The 14,727-nt window shown below is 41.6% G+C and overlaps 1 protein-coding gene across 1 annotated transcript in view; it reads right to left on the reverse strand.

The window, feature by feature from the left end:
• Positions 1-3,222: 3,222 nt before the first annotated feature.
• TMC1 (transmembrane channel like 1) overlaps positions 3,223-14,727 on the reverse strand; it is a 79,297-nt gene continuing 67,792 nt past the window's right edge. Inside the window, exons 15-20 of the mRNA XM_074953791.1 lie at positions 12,950-13,017; positions 8,610-8,849; positions 6,740-6,865; positions 4,852-4,930; positions 4,622-4,745; positions 3,223-3,500 (exon numbers count right to left, since the gene is read on the reverse strand). Of these exons, the coding sequence (XP_074809892.1) occupies positions 3,223-3,500; positions 4,622-4,745; positions 4,852-4,930; positions 6,740-6,865; positions 8,610-8,849; positions 12,950-13,017 (915 nt within the window). The remainder of the gene's footprint in view (positions 3,501-4,621; positions 4,746-4,851; positions 4,931-6,739; positions 6,866-8,609; positions 8,850-12,949; positions 13,018-14,727) is intronic.

Consider the following 14,727-nt stretch of genomic DNA (forward strand, 5'->3'; position numbering starts at 1 on the left):
TTAAACAATATCTTGCTTTGAAAAGGCTGTGTTGCTGTCGTAGCTGTTGGTCATGCTCCAGAAGGGATATCTTGCAAGGCAGCCAGCTCCAGTGGCACTGAAGGCCTGCAAAAATGTGCGTGTGGGTGATGGCAGGAGAAGCAACCAAAATGGGCAAAATTTTGTGCCACTCATCCGGTCTTTTTGGCTGGCTTGTCCCCCATCCAGTACTGGGACAAAACTGGACATGCATTTGGCCGGTATTAAATGAGAGAATGCCATTTTGAAGAGCATGCTGCCTCATCCCCGCAACCTTTCATGCAGGGGTCATGCTGATGGCGGCGGAGCAGGGCAGTCTTGAAAATTGAGTCCCCCGTGTGGTGTGACCTCACATACACAGTAAGTGCTGTTCCCAGAAGTGCCAGAATGTCTGGAATTTCACAAACATGTGAGTGACCACCATAGCCAAATCTCAGTGGTGTTTCAACCCTGTGCACCAGCTCACCACACCACTCACTTCCATCAGGGAAAGGCTCCACCTTAAGCTACCGTTAAGCACCGTTAAGCCAGTCAGGATCCAAGGGGGTGGGAGAGGAGGACTGGGCCCCCTGCCCCTCCCCCTTTGTTGTGTCCCTGCTGAGTTCAAGTTCTAAAAAGTGCTGAGCATGCCCCCCACTAAAAAAAAAAATTTAAAGCATGGGGGGAGGCAAAGGCCTTTGGTGTCCCTCCCCTTCACCAGCACCCATAGCCGGATCCAGCCAGGCCTGCTTAATAATCATGCTTAGCACATGGTGCTGTTGCCCAGGGACCTGGTCAGAAAGAAGGAGAATTGCAGGGTTCCACACTAGGACAGTAAAGGCAAGAAGCCTGTCAGTTGGACGGGTGCTCTCTGGGAGACTTGAGAGGGGTCAGCGGTGCAGCTAGCCCTGGACTGTGACTGTTGTGCCTAGTTTATGGGAAAACTGAAGAACAGAAAATAAAGGACTTGTCCAAGGTCATCCAGAATGTCTGTGGGGAAAGAGGGAATTGCAACTGGGTCTTCTGAGTCCCACGTTAGCTCCTGGACCACCCTTTCTTCCACAATAATAATCACTCCCATAGAAAAACCCATCAAAGGAGATTTACTCAGATGAATTTGGAAATCTGAGTGTCAGCCATAATTGAACTTCATTACATTTTTCCTTAAATTATTCACAGAATGCTAATCCAGAACTGCATGAGTACAGCAATACAAATGCACAGATACAGTGTCCATTCCAACACCTCAGTCTTCATGAGGGGGGAAAGGAGCCAGTTTGTAGGCAGGTGAGAGAATGAGGGAAACCCAAAGTAGGAAGACAAAGGGTTTGGCTGGCTAAAGGGGTTGATAATTATGATACAGACTTTCACCTCTAAGGTCACTATTCGCCTATGGTATGAGGGCCATCCAATGGCTGTTGAAGTCAATGGAGTTATGCTGAATTACACCAGCTGAGGATCTAGCCCTTGGTTTCAATATTCCAGAACAAATTCAGCCCTGGGTCAAGGGGGCATGGCTCACAGATTCTGAGGCCAGGAGGTACCATTATGAACATCTAGTCTGACTTCCTGATTTAGTTACACCATAATTAAGGGTAGCCTAAATTGTTTCATGATGTCACAGATTTGCCCCAGGCTTTGCCTTATGAAACCTGGTTAACATTCCTTCTACACTACAAAACAGAGCTGCATTGACTAACCTTTTTTACATTTTTTTTTTATAGATATCGTGGGTCAAATTCTGGCCAATGCGGTAAAGCTGTGTAACTACTGCCAAACAGGTGTATGTAAATACTTGGGCAGTGACTACCTGTTTGTTCTGTGTTTGGATAGCACCTATCAAAATGGGGTCCTGGTCCATGTCTTGTGGTAGTATCTGGGAGCCCCAGACAAATAAATAATAATAATTAAGCAGTAATAGCAAGTGCCCATTACTTGTCCCTAAGACCCCCATGTAAAGCACCCCAACCTTGGAAAGCATTTTGGAGGCGGATACTGAAGGGCAGGGCTATGTGGTTTCTTTTTGCATATGAAATGCTTTTTTAAAAAATGATGTAACTGGGCAGCTTGCCCCATGGGCTGAAATGTTTAGGGTTAAGCCATCCCTGCTTACAGGGTCAGCTGAATCTGGGCTGAATAAGGTGATTCCCAGGATTAAAAAAAAGAGCAAGGAGTTGCTCTAAGAGAGTGGGGGCTGGGGAAATTGTAACTCCAGGGAGCCAGCAGATGTTTGTAGGTCCCTGATTTAGCAGTGGAAAAAACAGCTGTAGAAGCAGGAGTAAGTGGGAGAAAGGCCTTCAGGGTAGAAGGCCTGTGAGGGACTCCGTCCAAGTAAAGGAGATCCTGTAAAGGCCAGCTGGGATGAAGACTCTGTGAGTTTGTGTTATTTCAGGTTAATCAGGAGAGAAATACTGAACTGCTTGGGGCCTAGAGGGCCAGTATGTGTCAGAGAACTAAATAATCGGGAGTCCTTGTGGAGTTGTTTTGAACCACCTTTGAACTGTGAGTTTTTAAAGGGTCCGAAAGAGATTAAAACAGGAAAGGTGCTTGGGGAGATGGCTGTATGATATTGCATACGGTAAGAATTATTACTGTACCTACAGGAAAAATAGGGATTTTAATAAAATTAAAAGCTCAGCTGCATAATGCCTCTGAACTGGGAAGCACATACTTCAAACACTAGGCTGCACAGTATCTCTGGGTATTTAAAGGTCATGCTTTGGCTATTGAAAGTAGCCATATATTTCCAGTCTAAACTAATCAGGTGAATCTCACTTCTCTGTAAATGGCCAGCACAAGCTGTGTGCACTGCTTAAGTAAAACTGACTCAGGTATAATTTCCAAACAATTATATTGACAATTTGCCTGTGGTTTTAAAAATAAATGAAGTAACAATGAGATGCTACAGAAACACACTGAGAAACTTATGCAAGAATAAACTAACATTTTCATTCTCATCATAAATATTTATACACTTAGAAACACTTTGACGCTCATGACAACATACATCCTTCCAAGACATTCAAATTAACAATAAGACTAATGCAGTGGTTTCTGTAAGATATTGGTACTGAAGCCCCCAATCCTGAAAATACTTAGGCACACTGAGCAACTTCATGCACAGGAGGAGTCGCATTGAAATCAATGGGACACCTCGTTTGTTGGCTGGATCAGGGCCATTGTTTTTGCCAGGATTGTACCATTTAATCCTGTAGCTCACTTTTACTATTGTCTATAGTTAGGAGTGCCCCTTGGCATTCTTGGGTGTCCTCCAGGAAAACCTTCAAAGCGTGGATTTCTGGGGGAGTAGCCGGGCATGCCATATCCTCTTGGCACTGGTGGTCGAGTCACAGCTATGTGTGGGGGCGGAGCAAGGCTTCCTCCTCTGCCATGCAAGGAATAATGAGCATTTGGGCCAGGGCCGTGCTGCTGGGAGGGGCTTGCTTCCTGTTGATGGCTGGTCTTTTTCTTAGACTCTTTGTCACCTCGTCCTTTCTGGGTACCTAAAATGTATTTAGAAAACCAAACTGAGCCATAGAACAGAGATTACCTGTTAGAGCAGTGCTGTGGCATGTCAGCCACAGACTGTAGGAGCACCAGCAGGCTCTGCCAACCCCATCTCTTAGAGGGAGGTTATGGGGAGTGGCCCAGCAGCTCTCCCCTGAAGTGTTCCAGTCAGCCCTTCCCATCCTCCAAGACCTTAGGTAAGGAACGTAGAAGCCCCCCACCCCCCACCCCCACCCCTATAGAAGGCAGCACCAAGTAAGTGGAGGCAGTTTCTAGGGCTACTGGAGGAGTGAGGGCAGTGTGAGAGAGATGGCAAAACTCAGCAATTTCATTATAAAACTGGCCAATTTCAGCAGGGTGCGCTTGGAATTCCCCACATAGCTCTGCTGATGTGCCTCATTCCTGACCTACAACCTCCCTAACATTCCAGCCCTGACTTCTCCTGCTGCCAATCATGCCAAACGGTGTGCTTGTTTTGCGGCATGGACAATGAGGACAGTAGTGCCTGAGTGCAGAGGGGAGAGCACACCACACCCTCTTTAAGGCAGGTAGGGCTGCCACATACGCAGCCCGGGACCATGCCTAGGCTGACTGAGCCAGAATTCTTCCTGAGGATTCCTACTACATCATGGCCTTGCTGCTCCCCCCCCCCCCACCCCCCCCTTGCAGGAGCCTGGACTTAAAAGCCACAACCTGGCCCTTGATATTCCAATATAAAAATTACTATAGTATTCTGCAGTAAAACTTCAGTCTAGCAAAACACTTATGCACATGCTTAGTTTTTAAGTGTGCAAATAGTCCCACTAACGTTAAGAACCTGCTTAAGTGCTTTGCTGGATTGGGGCCTAACAGTCCAAAGTAATACAGCTTGCAGTTTGTTACTACTGTAGGGTTCTGGATTGTTACTGAATGAGACTAATATTTCTTATAAGGGAAGGAGAAAGACCAATGCCATAAAGATTAACCTGGTGACTGCAAGCTTCTGTACTGTGGTTAATTTGCACTGTTTAATTTTCATGACTGTCCCTCTCAGGGTGTCACTGTACAGTAAGTAAAGAAGCTGAGACAGTGTAGAGGGATGGTAGCAAATGTACAGACATCTTCAGAGCAGTCGCACCTTGATCTGCTGCAGAGTCTTGTTTGCTTCCTTGCTGCTTGGGTTTAGCCTCAAGGGAGTTTTCTTCCATCTCCCGTGATTGTTGTGCTTTCTGTTTGTTTCTCTTTTTGTTTTCCTCAGCTTGCTGGTCAAAGGGGAGAGAGGGAAACATACCTTAATTACTTAACTATTTCTCTACTGTTTCACAACAATAGAAAGTAACAGTTCTACCCTCTTTATGGCATCCTTACACTTTGTAGCTTCTTTTTGAGATCCAAGTTAGCTTCCTTGTAGGATTTGGATGTAGCATTGAGATAATAGATACTCAATCTAAATTTTAAAGGAAAAAGAATATATTTTGTTAGGTAACAATTATAAAATCTAACACAATTCTTAATAAAGCCACATAACAATAAATAGGTTGTCCCTATCCTCTATAGTATGTTAATATGAAGAGTGGCTTTTATTCCACTACCCTGTCTTATTAACACTAACGTTTTGACAGTTCAGTTATGTGCTTCTTCACAGGAGAAAGAAAGTATATCTCTACTTGAGATCCCAGAACAAACCAACTGAAAAATTCACTTTCCCTATCTAAGAACCCTCCTTTCAGTTACGGTAGTTAAGGAGGCAGTTCCATCCAGCTGTTCTTCCATAACATGGGCGTTCTGCAAAATTGACTTGTAAAAGATGTATAATATGTTTTTCAAATGACCAAAAGTTGTTTATAAAATCCTTTAAACTTGCACAACAATAGGCAAATTCAAGTGCTGTAGTGACAGCAAAGACAAAAAGCAAAAACATGGAAAACTAGTTGATTTTTTGTTCTAAATCATAATCTTCCAGATTACAAAATCACAACTCCATGGCATAATTTTCTTTGTTAAATAACTGTAAGAAATTAGCACATTTTCACCCCCTACTCTCACCTAATGAAACTCTAACTGGAGATCCAGCTATGTGATGTTTTTATAATGATATTAACAGTATGTCATGCTCCTGGTTGAAATAAGTGATTAATCTTCTCCCTATTTTGTTGTCTCTGGTTTGCCTTGTATTGTCTTTGCCTTTGTTTTGGGCCACAGTTGCCTAATGCAAAATATGAGTTGCTCTCCTTGAAATCAACGGGAGCTACCCATATTCTTCATTGAGAGTCTTTCTGTATGTAGTATGATTGTCACCAAGTCTTTGCCAAATTTCATCTCAAAATTGCATTCTGCCTGTGTAAGTTCCTTCTGCAGTTTCTATTACACTTACTGTTTTTCACTTCCTGTTCTAAAATATTTGGCAGTATAACTGTGCTCTGTTAAATCATGACTGAATTTCACCCAAGAGGTAGCTGCACTTTTGTGTGTACTAAGTGATCCTATAAAGTGATCCTTTGTAAAGTCCTTTGGGATTAAAGATATCAGGATTATTATTCTTATTCAGGACTGATTTATGGACAAATGTCCATTCGTAGTCCAAAGCCTCAGAAAGTTGACTTTGGACAGGGAACTTCTCGTACAAGGAGGTAGCAATCATGGCTTGCTGCACACCTCTTACATGGGGGGTTTAGCCAAAGAATCTAGATTGGAAGCCCTCTATGTGGCTTCTCTGCTACATGCCCCCAACTCTTACCTCACACCTAGTTTAGCAAAATGATGGTAGTTCTGCTGCTTTTCAGGCCTCTTTATTATTATACTAAAACCCAAGATGCCCAGAAACAGGCTTAAAGAAAGCTCTTTGTCAGGGGAATAGCACTTCTGAGAGTTCCCTACTAAACATGCTAGGTTTTATGATGTGCAGTTCTGCCCAAAAGACTGATTAAATTTGCTGCTTTTTGGACCCCATATAGGTTTTTTTTTTTTTTTTTTTTTTTGCTTCTTAATTATTTTTGTTGTTTTGGTAACAAAACAAAACAAAAATTAAGCCATTGAACAAGAGAGAGAGATTGGGAAGCCTGCCCTTTGTGCAACTACACATTAATTATGATCAAGCAGAAGGGTCATGAATACTTCAAGGCCCTCAACACAAGGCAATCAGTGTTGTACTTGACTATGTTTCCAGTGGACTATGGTGGTGGAGGCTTGACATGAAAGGAATTGGGTAGAGATTCACATAGGAAAGCTTTGATCTGAGTTAAGATATTGTACTTACACCATAAGCAATATGAAGGGCAGGATCAGTCCAGGGTTAGAAGCATAACTAAATACTTTTCCAAACCAGGAAGGGAAGTCATTCTCCAAGGTTTCTGAAATGACCTCAAACATTCTGGTTTTCCCACTGTTAAAAACAAAAATTAACCCTGTATCATAAACCCTGCCAATGCCAGTGTAGCATTGTGTATCAACATACAACATGATGTTATCAGACCAGGGATGGGCCCAACAATAAGTTATTGTCATTCACATTATTTAAATGCTCTTTACTGAACCGATTTTAAGAAAAACATTACTTTTTATGCATGTTAACATATTAAAGCAGCACAGAAAAAGTTAACAGTGGTAACTTGTTCATGCAACTTCATTCCTTTGGGAGCGGGGCAGAGGAAATCTTAACTGCAGCTGTTCTAGTTTATCTAATCCTGAATTACACATGGTCCAGGATTGCAGTTACAGAGACCAGTCCCCAGATGTCACCCTTTATGTCTTCTATGATCTGATTTACTAAATGAAAATTGTCAATCAGTATCACCTGCTTTATATCAGTTCCGTGAAATCCAGCCAGTTTCGTGTCTCAGCAGATTTGCATTTCTCCCAGATAGTGATGGTGAGTGTGACACACCACTGGAAAACATCTCCTGAATGATTTGCCTATACCCAAAGGAACTTTTAGAGCTAAGACGTCAAGACTTCTGTGCCTTTAGAAGATGCACTGGGATCACTTTACTAATGAATTTTTCAAGCCCTTCACTGGAAACCAGATCTTCATTTTACTGCTCTTCTCCTTTTACTCCATTAACACATTTTTGCAAGCAGATATCAAAGACTCAAACATTTTAAAATCTAAATGTCGTGTCTAACTATTGCTTGCTTACTAGTGTAATATGTCACACTAAATGGCAAACAGAGATGCTGAAGATTTCTCCCCTGGTATTTCACTTTTGCAATGCACAGGGTGAAGAATAGGGTGTGGGATCAGCTGGTTCTTGGATGGGCAGATGTCTCCTTAGCTATATCCCCCTCTGCTGCTACCTGCCTGCAGGGGAATGTAGGCCATCTTTTTCAAAACCAACTAGTGATTCTGGATGCCTAATCTGAGACACCTTAAAGACTGGTGAAGAGTTCGTGTTCAGCACCTTCTGAAAATTCCCTTTCAGGTGTTTCAAGCTGGCTACCTGAAAACTGAGGTGCTCACAATCACTAGTCCCTTTTGAAAATGTAGGCCACGTTATCTGGGATACTGTTTATTCTTATTTCAATATGCATGGATTTACACACATAATTGCTGTCAACCCTTTCTTTCCATCATTCCTGAGAATGTCAGAGGATGACTCACAGCACCAGAAATATATTATAACAGTGCTACTGAATCTAACTCCCTGAAGTACTGCAGAGAGTCTCAGAAATTTGAGATGGAAAAGCCCTATTCAGTCATCTAGTCTTCCCCTCTGCTATTGCTAGATCCCTTTCTGCAGTACTATTCTAAATGTTCTGTCTCCCAAGCAATGAGTCTATTCTACACTCTAACAGATCATCTCAAGCAGGTAGAGAATGTATCTCTAACAGAATGGTTCTCTATTCCTTACATATAATTTCAGACTTGATCACACTAGTAAGAAACTTTATTTAAAAAAAGAATTTCTGTCTCACCAGTTAGTGAATACTTTTTAAATAGTTAATCATTTCTCTCACATTTAATTCATCTTCAGAGATTATGCTCCTATGCACAAGTAAAATTAGCATAGTTTATAAAGTGCCACCACTTAGTAAGGAAGTTCGTGTTAGTTATGTCATTCACTGCACAGTAGTCATACCATGAGACAACCTATTTGTTAAGAAAGAGATGGATATAAAATGTGAAGGACCTGAATGGGCCGCAGTCAAAGGATGGTGGGATAGAGACAATAGTGTACACAGCAGGCAGAGTAGAGAGGAAGAGAATAAAGAGCAGCATGGCCATGTAGAAGTTATTGGATCTAGAGGCTTTGAAGACCCTCTCGTGAGGGACATTGCAGCACATCACAGCCCAGCATTGCAGATACATCGAGGTGTGGAGACGGAACACATTGATAGCTGGCAAGCATGGAGCGTAAAAAGAACCCATCCTAGAAACAAAGAAGAAAGTGCTCTGTAAAACTCTGCAGCCTTAGATACACCATAACTCTTCACCCACCCTGGGCTTTCCTATCCTCCGCTACAATGCACTCCGTTTTGTAGCTTATGAAACCTTGTTTAACTCTTTTTATTGGTCTTGGCTCTGTTTCTTCCATTGACTTCACGGCATATGGCTAAAATACTCTAAAATCATACTCTAAAATACTCTAAAATACTCTAAATCAACTCTTTCAAGTCTCAAGACTTCCCTCACCGCCCACCCCCCGCTTTTCTTTCTCCAAATGAATTTTAAGCACCCAGTCAGAAAACTGTTATTGATTTCCCCCTTTCACTTTCTTCTTCTTTAAATGGTTCTTTCGTTTTCAAATCCACTCAGATAGATTGTCACTCATTTGTAGAACAGATAATCCCAAACATTATACCCCATAATCTCTTGCAGGCTTGATGAGTATCTTGTTTTATCATAATCCAGCATGGTCTTAATTTAATTTGCTATTGTCTTATTAATATTTTTGCTGTCTCCTGAGCTGACATTTATTTCACTTATTCTGTTACGATGGTGTGACTGAGAGCACTCCTGTATTCACAGATTATTGTAATAATCTTTGTGGAAAATATGCCTTGTGGGGTATCATTTAAAAACTAATAACATTCCGATCATTAATATTCTTGTGTAATGTACCTATGGAATGTGTAGTAAGAGGTATGAACATAAACTGAAATTATTATTACAAAGTGTTTACCAGTTTCACAAAGACAAAGGACAAACTGACGCATCTAGCCTGGTATCATCAAAGTTGATTAGCAATCACTGGTCAAGTGGCCATTCTTTGGCAACAAAGGAGACAGCAACAGATTGATCTGTATTTTAGCAAACAATAACAAGGAACCTCTTTCACTCCATGTCTCTTTCCTCACAGCTGGAATGAACTTCATCTAGGGGTAACCCTCAGGAAAATGCATTTCAAAGGGTGATTGGACTATAAACGTGGGGGGGCAAAAACACCGCAGGTTCTCTCTCTTTTTTTACCTAACACAAAGGAACCATCCCTTTGACTTTAGGGGAGAGATTCTGACCTGAGAATTTGGTCAGCCCAGTAGCTGGGAACATGTATTAAGGATTTTACCTTGAACCAAATAACGCTTGTAAAGTTTTGGCTACTAGGAAGCATTTTATCTTTATTATTCTGGTAACTATTTCTGACTTTAATATCTTATACTTGTACTCATTTAAAACCTCTCTCTCTTTGCAGTTGCACCCAAATGTGACACACAGTTATTTAGTGCCTGATTCTAATTAAGTACCTATTGATTCTGATAAATGTTGTTAGTTGTTTATGGTTACATGTTTATGACTTTAAAACACTGGGCACTCGTGTTCTTTGGCCTGAGCTCACTCTTCCTGCCCCTCTGATTTGAGGACCTAATCCTATTTACCAGTGTGGCTAAGTGGATGGGACCCAGAAGATTTGATTCTATTTCCAGCTCTGCCATTGGTCCACCAGGTGACCTTGGGCAAGTCACACCTCTTCTCTATGCCTCAGTTTCCCCATGTTTAAAATTGGGATAATGGTCTTTCCCTTTATGGAGTGCACTTGGAGATCTGTGGATGAAAAATGCTATATAAGAGCTAGGTATTACTATTATATTGTAATTTTACCCCCTTCTTCTTTTCATCTGTTCTTAATGGAAAGAGACCATACAGACTCTGCTAGTCCTTGGCTGAGGGCACATACTACACCTTGTGCCCCTGATCATACTCTCACTGAAATCAGTTACAAAACTTTCACTGACTCCAGTCAGTTGAGGATCAAGCTAATTTGTGCCCATTATCATCATTTTTAGGTACAACATTTGAAGCAATGCAGAGTAAATTTTGCAGATGGCTCACTGATATGCAAATTCACATGAGAAGGTTTACATTCCATTCACTTTACAGAACAGGAAGCCTTTCTATAAAGAGAGAAATGAATCTCCCTGCATACACATGCAAATTTACACACATGCAGGCCTTTCAAATCCTCTCCAGATACAGGCTAGACACAGCCACACCAAAAGCTCTCCTGTCACTAGAGTTCAAGTGAGTACATGTGTGTGCAGCTCGAAATAATTCTAAAAATATATAATAACTAATTATATATTTTATTAAATTTTTTACTAAAATAGTTATTCATTATTTTATTGCTGTAATTTTTACTGTCTCTCTTAATTTCACTTGAGATGATCGAATGTTTATTATAAATGATAAATCACTAAAAAACATGACTGCTCAAGTTCACTGCTTGATATAGGCAACATTAGCTAACATGTTATGGTCTCGCTCCTTCAGTATGTCCTATTGGGATCCAGGAAGTGGGCGGGCAAAGCTCGCCCACTGCTAAAGGATCCCCCCCCAGCCTAAGGGGGGGATCCACAGGACCTGGAAACCAAATGATTACGTGGGACAACTAATGAAGAACAGGAACGGGAGTGCGGTCAAAGGGTCAAAAAAAGGGAACCGGACGGGGACACTGAGCAGAGGACCCCGGACAGCGCCCACCGCTCCTCAAAGGCGTCAAGGGAGTCGGTGGACGCCGCTCCTTCAGTATGTAGCAGGCAGGTGGACTGCTAGGTCCATGTGGATCCCACATTGGGGACCATGCTATATTAGAAAGTGTATATTGTGACAGAGTATAGAAGTGTATAGTATCTGTATGTGAATCAGGTATTAAACATGAAATGTTCTGAAAGTAATCAAAAAGAAACCCAGTCTGATCCCGAAACCAACCTCCCAACTTCTCCTAACCAAAGGCTGACTTTCAATCCCCTCCCATCTTCCCTGCCCCCCAAAAAGTGCTAATTATGGTGGTGGAATGAGAGTGCCATTCATGGTGCATAAACTTGGGAGTGCATTTTATACTACAGCTGTATCCTCTTGATGAACAGTGGAGTGAGTGCAGCAGAAATGTTAAGTATGAGCAACTGGGGTGTCAGTTGCTGCTGTCTTTATGATCACACAACAATATGCTGTTTTACAAGCTAATTTGTTTGTTTAACCTTGAGTGCCAGGTAGACACTGGCCCTGTGGATTTTCAATGTACCTAGGGCCAGATTAACCAACAGGCCCATATTTCTGTTTCTCTGTGATGTATGTGATGAGCAGACTGGCTGCAGCATGAGGCTGCTGCTCCAGGCCTAGATTAGATGCACAGGAGGCTGGATACACGAGTTCCGCTGTGAGTACCAGGGGCTGCTCCAGTTCTCTTGGTGGCCAGGAAAGGGGGACATCCCCAGCTGCTGTCTGGGTACCCAGAGGAAGACTAACTCCCCCTAATGCACTAGAGACTTGGGCCCTATGAGCCTAATGCTGCTCTCACTTGCACCGTATAGAGACTGAAGTCCAATTAAGTTATATCAGAGTAAAAGCACTGTAGAGCATAGTCGGTCCCTGTCTTTACAAGTGAGGGTTGAGAGGCATGCCCAGCAGTATATGTCAGTATAGGTCCCAATAATGGAGCGAGGGATCATTCCTGAGTGATGTAAATCACTCCACAAAAGGACTTAGCATGCTGCCGCACAGTGGTCCCAGCACTTACTAGCTCAGTTCATGAAGACCAGAAATGGGTCTCAAACTCAGGTCTGTCATATAGCACAGCTGAGCACTACCACTAAGTGATCCATTAGTTCACACTGGCAGATTTATTTAGGTATTTATTTATCTCTGCTCCGACAATGCACAGCAGCTATAAACCTAACTTTACAGCTGCTGTGTGTCATCAGAGCAGTGCAAAAGATAGCAGAGTATATTGCTGAATCTGGTCCCATAACCTTAGCCTGGGACTGACTCACCACTGTTACCCTAATTCTTTGCTAATTTAACTCCACCGATTTCAAGGTATCCAGTTTGATACCTATTGAGCTACAGTGGCATAAAACTGGAATAATACAGTGGTGAATCAAGCCCAGCATTTCAGAAGTGGCAAATATGTGAATTTCTGTGTTTCATGCTTGATTTCACAGGCAACGTGAAAAAATCCATACGCCCTGCTGGCTAAGCTGACCTAGTATACAACAGTCTGTTAATACCATACATGTTCTCTGCCACACCTACCAGATCATGCCTTGGTTAAAGATCAGTCCCAGCACATTTCCACTTATATCAAACTCTGAATAGGAAGGCTGAAAGAAAAGGCACAAATGCTTCCATTAGGCTTGCAGATAATGTTTTAAACTGACACAGAGGAGTAGATTAAAACTGTCATCTACAACAGCAACAACATATTGGCAATGTCTTCTCAAGACTCTTCTGTTGCATATTAACAATGATTCATGAAACAAATGAATATGACTCAAGACCAATGTGTTGCCTTCAGTACAGCCTGCAATATTTCCTTATAAATCTTATTGAGCTCTTTGAAGAGGTGAAGGTAGTACTGGAAAGTACAAAGAGTTCCATTCTTATTTGGATATGCTTTGAACTTTTAAAACAATGATTCATAGATTCTAAGTCCAGAAGGAACAACTGAGATCATCTAGTCTGACCTCTTGCATAACACAGGCCATAGGATTTCCCTGAATTAATTCCTATTTAAATTAGAGGATATCTCTTTAGAAAATATATTCTACCCTGTCCAGCAATGGAGAATCCACCACAACCCTGGGTAAATTGTTCCAATTAACACTTGCTAATTATCCTCACTGTTAAAAATGTGTACCTTATTTCTGGCCTGAATTTGTCTAGCTTCAATTGATCTTCTTATCTGTTTGACTGTTAGACTGAAGAGTCCTCTATAATCAGCTTTTCCCACCATGTAAGCAATTAGACTGTGATCAAGTCATCATTAATTTTCTCTTTGATAAACTAAATAGATTGCACTCCTTAAGCCTATTGCTAGAGGGTGTGTTTTCCAATCCTTTCATCATTCTCATGGCTCTTCTCTGAACTCTTTCCAATTTATTAACAACCTTCTTGAATTGTGTACTCCAGAACTGGACATAGTATTCCAGGAATGGTCACCTTTGGGCACTTATCTATGTATAAGTAAGTGTGTGTGTGTGTGTGTGTGTGTGTTAGAGCTAGTCAGAATATATTGGGGGAGAGGGGAAACCAGGGGAAGGTTTCTCTGGAAAAGGTTGCACAGGCAACCTTAGGAAATACTATAACCTGTGTACTTGACTTTGCAACCTTTATGTTCTCTTAACGTAGCTTTTTTGTATGAAATATACATGTCTATATAGTACTGTGATATGTATGTTGTTTATATAGCCTTTGCTCTAAAGTAAAAGAATACTGCCAGCCAATACAAATTCTCACTATTTTATGGATAAGTAAAGTGGATTTTAGTTTACTTCATACAATATCAACAAAACTCTCAGTTTACTACTAGTGATGATGGAAGAGGCAGAATGAACACAGCTTGATTTTTCTTCCCCCAAATTAAATCGTGTCAACAGGGTTGGTAGTGGGAGAATCTGAGGCAGATTCACTAGTAAATTCTGGCTGCTTTGTGTGCTCCAACAGCATCTATAAACCTGTCTTAATTGGCTTGGATTTTGGCTGCTTTACATTACTAGGGCAGCACAAGGTATCTAGATTGCACCGGTGAATCTGGACCCTTCACTTTTGACTTGTAAACTGAGCAAATCTCTTAAATGTGACCTTGTATTATCCATAGCTAGTTCATTTAGCTTCATCAACCAGTAAATGTATTAGTGGCACTTAGTGAATAATAATCAATAACAAAAATAAGGAATCCACTTACTCCCAAGTAAAGATTCCATTCAGCTTTCATTAACATTTTATCTGAGCCTCCCATTTGCTGACTGCCCTAGGATCACTGACAATGCATATTCCCAGGCACGCAATCAAGAGTGTGTGACTATCCTGTC

Source organism: Natator depressus, chromosome 5 (assembly GCF_965152275.1).
Source record: "Natator depressus isolate rNatDep1 chromosome 5, rNatDep2.hap1, whole genome shotgun sequence".
NCBI lineage: Eukaryota > Metazoa > Chordata > Testudines > Cheloniidae > Natator > Natator depressus.